General features: G+C 44.7%; 2 protein-coding genes across 2 annotated transcripts in view; one reads left to right on the forward strand and one right to left on the reverse strand.

Annotated features, from left to right (window-relative positions):
- WWP2 (WW domain containing E3 ubiquitin protein ligase 2) overlaps positions 1-2,586 on the reverse strand; it is a 149,397-nt gene extending 146,811 nt beyond the window's left edge. The window contains exons 1-2 of the mRNA XM_010851108.1: positions 2,364-2,586; positions 48-388 (exon numbers count right to left, since the gene is read on the reverse strand). The gene's annotated coding sequence lies outside the window, so the exon portion shown is untranslated. The remainder of the gene's footprint in view (positions 1-47; positions 389-2,363) is intronic.
- NOB1 (NIN1/RPN12 binding protein 1 homolog (S. cerevisiae)) overlaps positions 1-16,174 on the forward strand; it is an 18,263-nt gene extending 2,089 nt beyond the window's left edge. Inside the window, exons 2-10 of the mRNA XM_010850943.1 lie at positions 6,516-6,649; positions 6,771-6,903; positions 9,463-9,593; positions 11,288-11,359; positions 11,564-11,692; positions 11,784-11,984; positions 12,612-12,709; positions 13,738-13,882; positions 15,576-16,174. Of these exons, the coding sequence (XP_010849245.1) occupies positions 6,516-6,649; positions 6,771-6,903; positions 9,463-9,593; positions 11,288-11,359; positions 11,564-11,692; positions 11,784-11,984; positions 12,612-12,709; positions 13,738-13,882; positions 15,576-15,845 (1,313 nt within the window). The 3' untranslated portion in view covers positions 15,846-16,174. The remainder of the gene's footprint in view (positions 1-6,515; positions 6,650-6,770; positions 6,904-9,462; positions 9,594-11,287; positions 11,360-11,563; positions 11,693-11,783; positions 11,985-12,611; positions 12,710-13,737; positions 13,883-15,575) is intronic.
- Positions 16,175-16,716: the final 542 nt, after the last annotated feature.

Consider the following 16,716-nt stretch of genomic DNA (forward strand, 5'->3'; position numbering starts at 1 on the left):
CTGCGCCCCCACCCGCCAGCTGCGTCCCCAGTGCCCGCGCTGGCTACCTGCAGCGGCCACAGAAGCGGCGCCCAACTCCTCTCCCACTTCCGCTTTCCACAGCCCTCACTCGGGCCAGGTCACGTGACCACGCGCGGTCAGCTGACCCGGAAGAGGCTGGCCGGGCCTCAGGTGTGGGCAACCTAGGCCGGGCCTGAGAACCTCTGGCCAGAAGGCTTTCTTGTCCTTTGTATGTTTAAAAAGTGGGAGGATTTTCCACTTGCTAGATGGTCTCCCAGCAAACAAATTGAAGTCTCGCAGAGTGCCAGGCGCTTCGTTTACTCCTCCCATCAACGCTGAGGGCGGGTCTATCTTAGCTCCATTTTACAGGTGAGAGGAGGCGTTCAATCTATTAAGTCAACAGATATTTATTGAACTCCTTAGGGTTAACAGACAAGATAAAATACAGAACACCGAGTTAAATTGTAATTTTAAACAGCCATTAATACGGAGGTGTGCCCCAAAATATTGTCTGGTACAGTACATATTTATAGTTAAAAAAAAAAAACTCATATGTAATGGGCATCCTATGTTTTAATTTGCTATACCTGACAACCCTAAGCCTACTATGTGCCAGGCACGTTTCTAGACTGTAGAAACTCAAAAGTAGCTTGTGGAGCATCTGTTCTTGTGACATAAAACAAAGGTTAGAAAAGCTCCGAAACCTTTGCTGTTGTCCATAAGATGCCCCAGCACACCAAACTAACCCCATTTCGATAATATATGGATTAGATAGAACTTTATGAATTGGAAAATAAAACATTTTAAGTCCATATTCTTTACCAATGGTCAAGAACTTCAGCTTTGACAAGTTGAATGAAGGCTCAATTTTTCACTTTCAATCACCATTAACTAAAATGAGTATTAATCACCTAATTAGCCTTAAGCACTGTGCACTAATTAGTCTGTTATTCTTAGGTCTTCCAGTTGGAGGGATCAGATATGCATACAAATTAAACTGGTTGAGCATTTAGTCTCTACTTTTCCCATCCCAAATCCATCCAGGAGATGGCCTTTTAAGGAGCTACAGTCCTCTCTTAACACCTTAATTCTTACAGTAATCCCATCTATAAAACTACTAAAATCTGTCTAGTAACGTTCTCTAGATGGGAGTTGTACTAATTCTATTCTAGAGGAAGGCCTCTTTGATTTGGTGGCATTTGAGTAGGTGTTCACCCAAAGGAAAAAAGGGATTAGACAAGGCAGTCTCTCACTGTGGGTTAAAGGAGTAAAAGCTTAATATATATCCTGAATAATGGCAGCCCACTCCGGAACTTTTGCCTGGAAAAATCCCATGGACGGAGGAGCCTGGTAGGCTACAGTCCATGGGGTCACAAAGAGTCGGACACGACTGAAAGACTTCACTTTTCTTTCATAAAGTCCGTACATGGTCCCTTCCACCCCTCCCCTTTGTTTCTTTCATCTCATCTCCAACTGCAGTTTGACTCAGTGCCCTGCTTCAGCCACTCTATCCTGAGGGTCTGTGGACTTGCTTTTCCCCTCTTCCTGGAAAGCTCTTTTCCTGGGTAGTCAGTTGGCTCACCCCCTCATCTCTTTCGTATGTTTGCTTAACTGTCCCTTGCAGTAAAGCCTTTCCTGGTTACACTATTTAAAATTGCAACTCATCTCTTCCTTCCCCTCCTCCCAGTCCCTTCCTGATTTGTTTTTTCTCTCCTTATTTCCTCAACTTAGCACTATCTGCCTTTCACATGAATGTGTATATGTATAATCTGTTACCCCCAACAAAAAAATTACGACGACAGGAGCCATAACCCAGCTTCCAAAGCAGTACCTGGCCAATAGGAGGCCTCTTTAAATAATCCGTTGAATGAATAGACTACATCAACTTTTATTGAGCACTGAACTGGCTGCTATAGGTCCTACAATATAGGAGATATTTTAAGACACATAAAAAATGTGAACTATGTCATCATGAAAGCACCCCCAAAAAATTAAAAAGAAGTTGAAATGTTCATTTAAGGAAAAAGTCCCCTAAAACAGTCCCTGACTTTCAACCTACTTAAAGAAGACAACCAAGTAACTGCAATGCAAAGCAGAAGTAATAACTGCTCACTGAGGGCTAGATTTGAAATGTCTTAAGTATGGTGGGAAATAAAGGTCCAAATCTGTCCTTGGAGAAAACTCTGATTTGGGTAATCAGGACCAGTTTGCAGAGGGAACAACACAGTAGCTTCTTGGAGACTAAGTAAGTGGGGGTTGGCAAGAACAATTTTCAGGCAGAAGAGAAAACAAGGTCAAAGGCAAGAGACAAGAAAGTCCGGGACACTCCCAGGAAAGTCCAGAGGAATTCTAGATATACTTACTGAATTCAAGTCGTATTTCTTCTGCATCAAGTTTTTCTCTCCCCTACCCAACTGTTAAGTATAAAGTTTTATAGCCTGTAAATTTTCCTAGAAGTGAAGTCAAATATTCACTGGCACACAATCAAGACCTTTTCTCTTTCATAAAGGGTCTCACATGTTAAAGTTGTCATTATCTCCAAATGAGTTATACGTGGAGTCCTTCTACATATGTCTGCTGCTGCTGCTGCTGCTAAGTCGCTTCAGTCTTGTCTGACTCTGGGCAGCCCCATAGATGGCAGCCCACCAGGCTCCCCCGTCCCTGGGATTCTCCAGGCAAGATCACTGGAGTGGGTGGCCATTTCCTTTTCCAGTGCGTGAAAGTGAAAAGTGAAAGTGGAGTCGCTCAGTCGTGTCCGACTCTTCGCAACCCCATGGACTGCAGCCTGTCAGACTCCGTCCATGAGATTTTCCAGGCAAGAGTACTGGGGTGGGTTGCCATTGCCTTCTCCACTACATATGTTTGAAAGTGTTCATTTATTAAGGTAAACTGTTTCCAGTGACAATTTTCATAATAATGTTTGAGATTTCTTCACTTTCTTCGTTTTTTAAAAAAACAAGGAGCTTCAAACAACGTGTTTCAGGGTTCACTTCACTTCTGGGTCCTCTGAGGTTTTCTGTTTTTTTTTTTTTTTTTTGTATTTTGGCAGCATGTGGGATGGTTTCTCAACAAGGGATGGAACTGGGGTCTCCCAGTGAAAGCTCCAAATCCTAACCACTAGGCCACCAAGGAATTTCTTCCCTTCACTTCTGAGAGAACCTGTCCCCAGACACCTTCAGCTACCAAAGACATTACCCTCAACTCCCTGAACACTCCCTTTGGATTTTCAGACCTCATGAGTCTTTGCCCTCATCATCCTTCAAGATGTGGCTCCGAAGCTTAGGCCTCTAAACTCAAACTTGCCCCTCGACACTACACAAGATATCACTTTGTTCGTAGCTATTACATCACCCAAATCGTGGTGGTGTAAATTAGCTCTCAGTATGTATTTTTTTCCACAGTCCCAAGGCTTCAGGGGACTTGGAGACTAACATTACAGGGAAAGAGAAAAGGGATTAAAGTATTACCAAAAAATGACAAAAGCTACAAAGTGTCAAGAAACCTATATTGACAAGTATTTTTAATGTTTACTAGAAAAAGAATGGCTCAAAGCCTGATCTTTCTTTTCCTGACCATTCTCCTAAATCAGTGGTTCTCAAGTGTGACCCCAGGTCAGCAGCATCAGTGTCACCTGAAACTTACTAGAAAGGCAGCTTGTCCATCTCTGCCCAGACGTACTGAATCAGAAACTGAGGACGAAGCCCAGCTATTTCTAGTTCTGCAATCTCTCCAGGTGATTCTGATTTACACTCAAGTTGGAGAACATTGATCTAGGTCATTCTCCTTCACCATAGTGTCCACAGAGTTATTGCTGATTTCAATAAACCTCTTTTATTGTGGGGTCTAGTTTCTATATAATCCCTGCCTTTCCAGGCAGCAGGAGCAGTCAATTAAGGAATAAATTAGAGACAGGAATATTAGTGAACTATATTTTCACTATAGTTCACTATAGTGAACTATATTTTCTAGGCATGAAATAAAAACTTAATGGGAATGAATGGAGAAGGGACCCAGGTACCTCAAACCATTTCAGAAGTGACATCAATAAACTTGAGCAAGAGGAGTACAGGTTGAAATAAAGATGACTCAGAAGAGATTCTTACCTTGAATGCCTTTTTTGGTGATGCCATTAGTAAAAATAGAAACTCAACCAGTGAAGAAATTTTAAGTGGGGGCAGGAGAGACAATTACCTAGTTTTAACCCTCCTCCTGAGTAATAATGCCAAAAATGTTCAGAAGGATGTGGCCAAAAGACTAGGTTATGGAATAAACAAGGATTGGACCTATAGATTCCAGAGGTATTCATATAATGTGATCATTATGACCAGCTTTGAGGATAGATAGTACTGGTGAAGGAGAAAACAGAGAGACATGGAGGCCAAGACAGTTCTGTGGATGGTGCCCTGTGCGCAAGGCAGAAGAGAATGCACTAAAGGAGGCTGAAAAATCACCAGAGATGCAGGGGGACCATAGTGATGCATCATGAGAGTGAAGAGAGGAGAGACAGTCCAGAAAGAGGAGATGGTCAGCCATGTAAAATTCTGCAGAGGAACTGAGAATGTCAGAAATAAGAACAACAACACAAATTGATGATAGGGAATTCCCTGGTAGTTCAGTGGTTAAGACCCCCCAGAGGTGTGAATGACTTTTTGGAGGTACAAGGGCTAAATTATAATCAAGGGGTGAAAACTGGAGTGAAGACTAGAAAGACAGTTTAGAATTAACTCAACACCACTGAAGATAGATGACTGAAAAGACATTATTCAGTCAAGTTCACCAGCATGAATTTCTAACAGACCAGATTTCATAATTACAGAATTTCAGCAAGGAATTATGAGCCCTGCTTTATGTAAGTGGAGCAAGAATATTAAGGTAAAAAATTGAGAGATAGAGATCCCTGCCCCAAATTGCTCAAAATGAAGTAGGGGTAAGAAAGCAGGGGTTGGCCTGGCATAAAGGTAAGAAAGTGGCTCTGAGTTGGTTTGTTTCAGTGTTAATGCACCATTTAGTCAATGTTAGCCTGGCCTCGTTTTCTTGAGCAACCACCCCTTGCCTATAAAATAGTATTTCATAGAGTTGTTTAGTCACGAAGTCATGTCCAACCCGTTTGCGACCTCATGGACTGTAACCTGCCAATCCCCTTCTGTCCATGGAATTTCCCAGGCAAGAATATTGGAGAGGGTTGCCACTTCTTTCTCCAGGGGCTCTTCCCCACCCAGGGGTTCAACTGGAGTCTCCTACCTTGGCAGGTAGTGTTCTTTAGTACTGAGCCACCAGGGAAGCCCAGTCTTTAGGTCATCTGAACCGACTGACTCAACAATAAAACCAAATACAGAATATTTGAATTCAAGTGTACAGAAGCTGGGGCACCTCCAGGCAAGAATATGACTCCATGGGGTGTCTCCAGGCAAGAACACTGGAGTGGGTTGCTATGCCTTTCTACAGTGAATCTTCCAGACTCAGGGACCCGAACTTGGGTCTCCTGCATTACAAGTAGATACTTTAACGCTGAACCACCAGGGACGCCCAAAGGGCCAATTAAAGTCTCTAAGGACTGCAAGGAGATCCAACCAGGCTATTCTGAAGGAGATCAGCCCTGGGATTTCTTTGGAAGGAATAATGCTAAAGCTGAAACTCCAGTATTTTGGCCACCTCATGCGAAGAGTTGACTCATTGGAAAAGACTCTGATGCTGGGAGGGATTGGGGACAGGAGGAGAAGGGGACGACAGATGAGATGGTTGGATGGCATCACCAACGTGATGGACATGAGTTTCAGTAGGCTCCAGGAGTTGGTGATGGACAGGGAGGCCTGGCGTGCTGCCATTCATGGGGTCGCAAAGAGTCGGACACGACTGAGCGACTGAACTGAAGGATCAATAGTGTTAGTCACTCAGTCGTGCCCGACTCTTTGCACCCCATGGGCTGCAGCCCACCAGGCTCCTCTGTCCGTGAGATTTTCCAGACAAGGACACTGGAATGTGTTGCCATTTCCTTCCCCAGGGGATCTTGCCAACCCAGGGATCGAACCCAGGTCATCTGCACTGCAGGCAGATTCTTTAACGAGTGGGCTACAAGGGAAGCCCCTGAGGGCCAATTATGAAAGTGAAGTGAAGTCGCTCAGTCGGGTCCGACTCTTTGCGACCCCATGGACTGTAGCCTATCAGGCTCCTCCATCCATGGGATTTTCCAGGCAAGAGTGCTGGAGTGGATTGCCCTTTCCTTCTCCATGGGATCTTCCTGACCCAGGAATCGAACCCGGGTCTCCCGCATTGCGGGCAGACGCTTTACTGTCTGAGCCACCAGGGAAGCCCTGAGGGCCAAAAGTTGATGCCAAACAGCGTTTTCTCAGGCGACCACCTCCCGCCAGATCCCTCCCAAGATTTGACCGCGCCCACACCTCCCAGGCAATCGGGCGGGCGTACTGCGCATGCGCGCCGGTGGCCCAGAGCCGGAAAATGCCGGCGCGCCCGCCAGGAGTCGCCGCTTAGCTGCTGCTTCTTTTCTCGGTTCCCAGAGGCCCGGATTGGTACCGAGCGACGGGCGGAAGTTCCGCGCGCATGCGCGGTGTGGCCTCGTTGGGCCAACATGGCGCCGGTGGAGCACGTTGTAGCGGATGCCGGGGCGTTTCTGCTGGATGCGGCTCTGCAGGTACAGGGTGCTTCTGTGGAGAGGAGCGGGGTCTGGGCTGGTGGCCCCTGACGGAGTTTGGGAAATCCGGCAGCACGTTGCGTGGTGCGGGATGGTGTGAGCTGGGCTGGTCTCCCCGCAGGACATCGGGAAGAACATCTACACCATCCGGAATGTGATCAGCGAGATTCGGGACAAGGCCACGCGCAGGCGGCTCGCCGTGCTGCCCTACGAGCTGCGTTTCAAGGAGCCCTTCCCTGAATACGTGCGACTGGGTGAGTACCTCTGCCCGATGTTGATAGTGAAGCTGGGTCCCAGGTTGCTGACTGAACCTGCTCTGGTGCTAGTTGGAGCCTGGTTACTTTATCAGAGTTGGTTTAGAAACCCCACGGTCAAGATCCTGGTGGGAGAGAGGCTTCCTGAGTCATGAGTCAGCCAGGCCTTGCTGCTTACTGGCTATGTTCCCTTGCGTGTATCACTGACTCTATAGGCGTCAGTTTCCTCATCTGTAAAATGGGATTAACAAAAGTACCTATCCTCGGGGTTGCTGGGAGCATTAAAGGAAGAATAATGTCACTCAGCATAGTGTCTAGCGTTTTGTAAATATTAAATTTGTTTGGATTAAAAATAGAAGTCCTGCCTTGGAAAGGACCTAGGTGGTTGAAAGTGTTTTTAGGGGTTTTAGGGTTTAAAGGCTGATATTGGAGATGGTGCTACCTACACTACTTGTGACTTCTTTAGCTTTCTCTAACATACTAGCTTTGTGATCTTTGACAAGTTACTTAATCTTTCTGAGGAAATACTAATAGTATTTACTTCACAAGATTTGGCTAAAGCAGTCCCACTCCTAGGGATATACTGAGACAAAGCTGTAGTAACTCAGAAAGATACATGCACCCCTATATTCATAGCAGCACTATTTGCATTTGCCAAGACATGAAAACCACCCAAATGTCTATTGACAGATGAATGGATAAAGAAGATATGGTACAGATATACAATGAAATACTACTCAGCCATAAAAAAGAACAAAATAATGTCATTTGCAGCAACATACATACAACTAGAGATTATCATACTAAGAAAGACACATATCATATGACATTACTTATATGTGAAATATAAAATGTGACACAAATGACCTATCAGAAACAGAATCACAAGCATAGAGAACAGACTTCTGGTTGTCAAGAGGGAGGGAGTTGAGGGAGGGAGGTTGGGTTATTAGCAGATGTAAGCTTTTATATATAGACTGGATAAACAACAAGATTGTACTGTATAGCACAGAGAACTGTATTCAGTATCCTATAATAGACCATAATGGAAAAGAACATTTTTAAAAGGAATATATATGTATAAATGTATAGCTGAATCAGTTTTGTACAGTAGCAATTAACACATTGTGAATCAGCTGTATTTCAACTTAAAAATTTTTGTAAAGATTTGACTGAAGGATGAAATGAAAAGCTTTTAACATAGCACTTGATACATAGTACCCAATAAATTTTAGCTGCTGTTAATTTATAGCTGCATTTTTAGTGAGCTGTATACTTATTGTTCCTGGTGCTAAAGTAGCAAACTAAGATCATGGCATCTGGTCCCATCACTTCATGACAAATAGATGGGGAAACAGTGGCTGACTTTATTTTTGGGGGCTCCAAAATCACTGCAGATGGTGACTGCAACCATGAAATTAAAAGACGCTTACTCCTTGAAAGGAAAGTTATGACCAACCTAGATAGCATATTCAAAAGCAGAGACATTACTTTGTCAGCAAAGGTCCGTCTTGTCAAGGCTATGGTTTTTCCTGTGGTCATGTATGGTTGTGAGGGTTGGACTGTAAAGAAAGCTGAGTGCCGAAGAATTGATGCTTTTGAACTGTGGTGTTGGAGAAGACTCTTGAGAGTCCCTTGGACTGCAAGGAGATCCAACCAGTCCATCCTAAAGGAGATCAGTCCTGGGTGTTCATTGGAAGGACTGATATTGAAGCTGAAACTCCAATACTTTGGTCACATGCTGCGAAGAGTGGACTCATTTGAAAAGACCTTGACGCAGGGAAAGATTGAGGGCAGGAGGAGAAGGGGATGACAGAGGATGAGATGGTTGGATGGCATCACGGACTCAATGGACATGTGTTTGAGTGGACTCAGGGAGTTGGTGATGGATAGGGAGGTCTGGCGTGCTGCGGTTCATGGGATCGCAAAGACAGAGCAACTGAACTGAATGTAGCAGAAGACATCTTTCTGTTAATGTGTCAAAATATTGTATATGCTTATTATTGATGTCTCAGGAGAATAACAACACAAGAGCTGGAGATCACTTTGTGTTAAATAGGGATGTGGGTTTTCTTGTTGGGGTGGGTTTACATACAAAAACTGTTCAATATTTGTTACCCAGTATTTTTGTCTCATCATAGACAATAATTACTGGTTGAATCACCTTTCCATCCCACTTGTACTGTGATCATCCATTCTATTAAAAAGAATTGTTAGAATCACAGAACTTTATTGCTGAGAGAGAAGAGACTTTCTATTCTAATATAATACCAGAGCCTAGAAAAGGAACTCTTATCATTTGCAAATATTATGCTAACTTTCAGTGATTTTCTATTAACTTTTTTCTGTCCCTTCATCTGCACTCAATAAGGACATTACAGTAAACTTAACTGGCATAAATCTTGAGAGATACAAATGTCTCGGTTCTGAGTAGAAAAAAATCAGGAGATGAATGAGTGAGGTGTGTTTGGGGATACTGATCCAAAGTTCTTTTTATACTTTCATTACAGTTATATGGCTCTTTGCTTTTAACTGAAGTTTGGAATCTCTTGTTTACAGTGACTGAGTTTTCAAAGAAAACTGGAGACTATCCTAGCCTTTCTGCTACAGATATCCAAGTACTGGCACTTACTTACCAGCTGGAAGCAGAATTTGTTGGGGTGTCTCACCTAAAACAAGAACCAGAAAAGGTAAATAAGAAGGATTGTGATTTCATCCATTTTTACTTTTTTATTATGAGAACTATCAGATGTACAGAAGTAGAGGGAGTAGTGTAATGGACCCAGTGTCCCCATCATTCCGCCTCCATAGTTACCAACTTATGACCAGTCTGTTTTCATCTCCACCCACTCTAGCCATGAGCATTTTGAATTCAGACATCTTATTTCACTGATATTTCTTGGTGTGTCTTGAAAGAGACAAGGTATGTCTTTTTAAAATATAACCACAAAACCAATATTACACCTACACAAAATTAATAGCAATTCCCTGGTATCATCAGATATCCAAATGTGTGTTTGTTCACATTTCTTAATTACTTTATAAATTTTTTAATAGTTTATTTGTTTGAATCAGGATCCAGATAAGGTTCATTACATTGTAGTTAGCAAATGTGTCTCAGTCTTGACCTGTAAGTTCTTGGTGAGAATGGTTAAATTTTAAAATGCTGAAAGAGGAACTTTCCTGGTGGTCCAGTGGCTAAGACGCCAAGTTCCCAATGCAGGGGTCCCAGGTTCAATCCCTGGTTAGGGAACTAAATCCCACATGCTGCACCTAAGCAGCTTTGTATACTGTAACTAAAAGATCTTGCATGCCACAGCTGAGACCTAGCACAGCCAAATAAATTTTTTTTTTTAATTTAAAAATGCGAAAAAAAAAAAATAAATAAAAATGCGGAAAGAGAGTAAAAATCAATTATATTATCACTACTTTTGAAAAAATAGAGTTCTTTTCCAGAAACAAGCAAGAAGGAATACCAAATATGCTACCATTTTTTTCAACTCTTTCTAACCTTCAAAATTCTGGGTTCCTGTTGTGCTTTTACAGATTTGTCCAACTCGTTTAAGTTGAAGAGATTAATGGTTTTGTGCCTGGGCCGCACTGACTGTTTCCAGGCCAGAGGATTTTGGAAGATAGATAGTTTATACTGTAATAAGTAATTTCAACTAGTGGTTACAAAGAATGACTTGATCTCCACTGTCTAAAGTCATCAAAACTAGTAGACTTGTGAGCACTCCACTGTAGTGGACCGATGTTCCTATTCTAGTTGGAACTGCCTTCACTTGTTCTCAGCCAGGTTTAGAGTCCTCCAATCCAAAAAGTCTAAAAGCGATGCCGAAAGTACAGACTTCTGTGTGTCACCAGAATGTTTTGGGGGGATGGGAGTCAAGGGAATAGTTTTACATAAAGGCTGACTTTGTGGCTGAGCCGGGTTTCTGTTTTGGCATCTGTCAACTTGAGATTCCTAAAAACCACCCTTTCCTGCAGTCTTTTGGGCAGGAGTTAACCTGTTTTGTATCAGAAGCTTTAAAACTCCTCTCTCTTGACCCAGCAATTCCACTTTTGGGCATTTATCCTAAGGATGTAACCAAAGATACTTCCAAGTTTTATACATAATGATGTGCATTAGAGCTTTATGTCCAGGGCCAAAAAAGGAATGTCCTAAAATGGTTATTTGGTGGCAGTGGACTCCCTGAATAATTCTTCATATATATTTTTATGTTTCTCACTCTAAAAAACATTGAATAAATCTTTTTTATTTCAATAACCAGGGGGAAGTATTTTGTTTTCTGTTTTTTTTTTTTTTTAATTACTCTTCCATGTTGAATTTTCAGCCTGTATTTCTTTGCTTAGTGCTGTCTCTTGTTCCTTTTTCTTTTTAAAGGTTAAAGTGAGTTCATCGATTCAGCACCCGGAAACGCCTCTGCACGTTTCTGGTTTCCATCTGCCCTCAAAGGTAATTTCTGAGACAGGCTGGGCTCTTCATGCTTTTTTCTGCTCCATGTCAGATCTCCACAAATTCCAGGGAACCAAATTTATCCCGAGAGATGCTGCAATATGTCCAGCCCTGCCTGATCTGACTTGTACATTGTATATCATGTCATCTTTAACACTCTCTCTCAGTTTTCAGGTTTTAAAATTACTATTCTTTTAATCTCAGCCTAAACCCCCACGAGAAACAGTAGAACACAGACACCCAGCCAGTGAGCCTGAGGACCTAGAGTTCAGTTCCTTCATGTTCTGGAGAAATCCTTTGCCTAACATTGATTGTGAACTGCAGGAGCTGCTGGTAAGGCCCTGCCTTATGATATGATGACCACAGACTAGCATCTTCCAGCTGCACCCATGGGCAGGGAGTTTGAATTCTATTAATGTTTCAGATGGATGGAGGTGAGGATGTTCCAAATGAGGAGGAGGATGAAGAGAATGGACTTGATGAAAGACAGGACCAAGACAGTGATGACGACGGGGGTGGGTGGATAACCCCCAGCAACATCAAGCAGATCCAGCAGGAGATGAAGCAGTGTGCTGTCCCCAAGGACGTGCGGGTCGGCTGTGTGACTACAGACTTCGCCATGCAGGTGGGTGGAGTGGGTATCTGTCTGCCTGGGCTCAGTGTCATACCTGTACGGACAGTGGTCCCTCGGAGGTTGGGGATGGGATGTGCAGAACTGTTACATAATGCTTCTTTTCCTGGTTCTAGAACTTTGCCTATGCTCTTTGGTAATTTGCCATTTCGCTTGGAGGTTGGGGATTCATAATATATTGACAAAATGTATATAGTACATTACATTTCTAACGTCTGACATTCACAATCGGTTGGTGCTTTTCTTTCAGTGTGTGTAATGTTCTGTGCTGTGTTCAGTATTTCGAGACTATAGAGGTTTCCAACCCAGAAATGAATAATTTTGCTCTGACACAATGAATGTCTCTGTTAAAGAGATTGCTTTAAAAAAAAAGAGAGATCACTCATGGGAGGTTTTGGCTAATTAACGCTCACAGTCAGTCGCACTTGGTATCAGAAGAATCTGGGTCCTTGTCCTGGTTTACCCGTCTTGAGAGGCATCCTACGCTTGCTTTTCTTGAGCAGAAGCCCTTCATAAGCCAGACCAGGGTTTGTGAAGTTCTCTTAACTGTGATTATGCAGGTGTTAAAGATAATGTCGGTTTTGCTCTGAGTTCGGTTCCCCGTTAACGTGTCGGTTGCAGAATGTCCTGCTGCAGATGGGGCTGCACGTGCTGGCCGTGAACGGCATGCTGATCCGCGAGGCCCGGAGCTACATCCTGCGCTGCCATGGCTGCTTCAAGTACGTAGCCAGTAGTGTGGGCGCCGGTGCCCCTGTCGAGCACCCATCTCTTCCTAAACCTGTGGGCTTCTTGAAAGGGAGCCTTGCCTTCTGTGCAGGTGTTCCTTCCACCTCAGATTAGCCCCAGTGACGGGATGGTTTCTTGCACAGAATAATTATTTCCTAACCCCTGTTGAGAGGGTTCCGTTCACTTGCACAGACATCAGGTCAGGGGCCTGGCCTCTCTGGCAGTTGCATGCAGCTCTTGTCTCCTGCCCCTGGGAACTGAGGGAGAATTCCTTAAGGACAGACACTAGGGCTCCTGCTTGGTCCTTGAGAGCAGCAGCTTCTCCTGTTCAGAGTCCACCATTGGGGCTTGAGAGGGGAGGAGAGAGGCCTGGGGGTCAGCCTCAACGCCCACACCCATTGACCATAGCAGCTTCGTAGTGCTTCCTGTATGATTCGTTAATAAATTTTCAGCATCTCCAGAGCCACCTCCTGGCATCATGCCCAGTGACATGACATTTGGGGCCGAGGTATTCAGTAATAGTTATAATAATGTAATAGCATGGCCCTGGAGAAGGGGGGCTGGTGGTAAGAGCGCTGACTCTGGAGCCATATTCCTTGGGCGTATGCATGCTACTTATTGGCTCTGTGACCTTGAGCAGCTAGCTATCTTGCCTAGCTGCCATTTCCCCACCTGTGAAATGCAGATATACCCACCTCATGGGCTTGTTTCCAGGGTACACTTGTAGCATAATGCCTGACAGAATTCGGTGAAGCGTTCACGGCCACTGCAAAAACATCCTGCTCAGTTTTCTTACTACCTGTGTCATTTTCCCCTGGGACCGTGGACCAGCAGTGTGCATGTATCAGCCGCGCGATACAGCCGGGCAGCCCTGGTCCAGGATGGCAGTGCAGTTCAGCCTGTCCCCTTCCACTTCTTGGGCTGCCTCCTCCTCCTCCGAGGCCCGAGACTCGCCATGCGCCCCGGGGACTGGGTCTGCTGCCTGAGGCTCCAGTGCAGTGAGGCTCCTTTGTGTCTATAGGACAACGTCTGACATGAGCCGAGTGTTCTGTGCACACTGTGGAAACAAGACGCTGAAGAAGGTGTCCGTGACCGTCAGCGATGACGGGACCCTGCACATGCACTTCTCCCGCAACCCGAAGGTGCTAAATCCTCGCGGCCTGAGGGTGAGTGGAACGGCTTCCCCTCCCCTGACGGCAGGGCCCAGGGTTGGGGAAGCTAGACCTCTTAGCATCAGGAGCAAATGATCAGGGAGAAGAAGAAAGCCTCATGATTTCTACAAGATAGTTCGTGAAAGCCTGTGATCCAGATGGGGAAGGCTCACAATTCAGCCTCACCGTGAGCTTTTTGAGGAGTTTGCAGTCTAAGAAGAAATCACCAGTAATTCCACACAATAAATTACATGTGGGGTCACAGAGAGGTTGTTTGTAGGGTGGTGGAGGTTGGATGTGTGCGGGAGTTTGAGGATGGGCAGAATTTCCAGAAGGTCCAAGAACCACAAGGGAAGGGGTGTGAAGTGCTCTGCACAAGAGTTCTGCCTGGACACACAGCCGAATGGATTTGTCTTGAGGAATCAGGAGAGAAGCATTGAAAGGCCAGCAGGTATTCCTAGGCAGATGCCACTAATGTGAGAAGGGTTGTTCATTTTTAAATTTTCTATTCTGAAATAATTTTAGATTTATAGAAAAGTTGCCAAAAAATAGTACAAATTCCCATTTAATTTCCCAATTTAATCGTTTACTACATTTGCTCTGTCATTTATATATATTTTTTCTTTTCCCCTAAAAGCCATCTGAGAGTAAATGCTACCTGCTGCCCTTTGGCCCCTAGATACTTTGCTGTGTGTTTCCTGAATCAGGAACTTTGGCTTTCACGCCCACTGTACAGTTACTAAAACCAAGACGTTAACGTTACTTCAGCACTACTATCTGGCTTCCCAGATGGCGCAAGTGGTCAAGAATCTGCCTGCCAGTGCAGGAGATGTTAAGAGATGCAGGCTCGATCCCTGGGTTGGGAAGATCCCCTGGAGTAGGAATCGGCAACCCACTCCAGTATTCTTGCCTGGAGAATCCCATGGACAGAGGAGCCTGGTGGGCTACAGTCCGTGGGGTCACAAAGAGTCAGATGCAACTCAGTGACCTAGCCTGCAGTTCTGCTGTCTATGGGTCATATTCAAAGTTTGACACGGATTTCCTTTGCAGCAAAAGAAGAAAGGGTTAGGCTCACACGTTGTGTTTGTCATCTCTCTTTAAAACTGAAGTAGTTTGTCAAGTCTGTTGTCTTTCACACCTTGACACTTTTCAATGGTTTTAAAGAGTCCAGAGCAGTTCCCTAACATCGCTCATTGGGTTTGCCTGGTGTTCCCTCCTGCTTAGGTTCAGGCTGTGCAGTGTTGGCAGGAGCACCCGGAAGTGATGCTGGGTCTTCCCAGTGCATCCTGTCAGGGGGGAAATGATAACTAGTTGTCCAGTTTACTGCTAGTAATAACTTTGATCACTTAGTTAAGGCAGTTTCTTATGTAATGCCAATATAATTAACCAAAACCAAGATGATCAAATTTCCCATAAGGTTATTATTTGTAATTAATAAGTAGAGAAAGATAGTCGGAAGTCTGCAGTCTTTCTGTCTTTATCTGAGAGTATGTAGTCAGCATACGGCTTTGGGTTTTGCATCTGTGAGGTGAGGTGAGGCTCAAGTGGGAAGATGCATGTCAGGGTCTTAGTGCACAGCAGGCAGTGGTGATAGACTCCACTGGGGTTGTCAGCCCACATGCAGAGTTGTCAGCTGAGCTTTCAGGATCTGGTGTGCATGAATACGAATCCCGGTCCTTCTAATGGCCTTTCCCCTTCTTGTTTGCAGTACTCTCTCCCCACTCCCAAAGGGGGCAAGTATGCCATCAACCCCCACCTGACCGAGGATCAGCGCTTCCCTCAGCTGCGACTTTCCCAAAAGGCCAGGCAGAAAACCGACGTGTTTGCCCCTGACTACGTAGCTGGGGTGTCTCCCTTTGCAGAGAATGACATCTCCAGCCGCTCAGCCACCCTGCAGGTCCGAGACAGCACCCTGGGAGCCGGGAGGAGACGGTTAAATCCCAATGCTTCCAGAAAGAAGTTTGTGAAGAAAAGGTGAAGCATAAGCTCGACGGGCAAGCTGGACAGCTGCCAGGAGACCCGGTCTCAGGTTCCCCAGTGTGCCAGCCCCACAACCCCCTGGACACAGAGAAAGGGCCTGACTTCCTCAGCGCTGCCTTGGGACTTGCTGTGGTGCCTCGGGTTGGGTTTGTGGTGGAGCCTGGCTAACCCCTGACCTGTGCGCATCCAGAGAACCGGGATTCCTGCCTTGTTGAGGGAGTTTGACGAAAACAGAGCTGATGGTGCCTGGAGCAGATCTTCAACCTTTAAAGACAGGAACTTCTAAGTGGTAATATTTTTCTAATAAATGTGATTATAAGCTTCTGTGCATTTTTTTCTTAAATTTTATTTTTAAACTTTACAATATTGTATTAGTTTTGCCAAATATCGAAATGAATCCACCACAGGTATACCTGTGTTCCCCATCCTGAACCCTCCTCCCTCCTCCCTCCCCATACCCTCCCTCTGGGTCGTCCCAGTGCACCAGCCCCAAGCATCCAGTATCGTGCATCGAACCTGGACTGGCAACTCGTTTCATACATGATATTATACATGTTTCAATGCCGTTCTCCCAAATCTCCCCACCCTCTCCCTCTCCCACAGAGTCCGTAAGACTGATCTATACATCAGTGTCTCTTTTGCTGTCTCGTACACAGGGTTATTGTTACCATCTTTCTAAATTCCATATATATGCGTTAGTATACTGTATTGGTGTTTTTCTTTCTGGCTTACTTCACTCTGTATAATAGGCTCCAGTTTCATCCATCTCATTAGAACTGATTCAAATGTATTCTTTTTAATGGCTGAGTAATACTCCATTGTGTATATGTACCACAGCTTTCTTATCCATTCATCTGCTGATGGGCATC

This window comes from Bison bison, unplaced genomic scaffold (genome assembly GCF_000754665.1).
Source record: "Bison bison bison isolate TAMUID 2011002044 unplaced genomic scaffold, Bison_UMD1.0 scf7180017864297, whole genome shotgun sequence".
Classification (NCBI taxonomy): domain Eukaryota; kingdom Metazoa; phylum Chordata; class Mammalia; order Artiodactyla; family Bovidae; genus Bison; species Bison bison.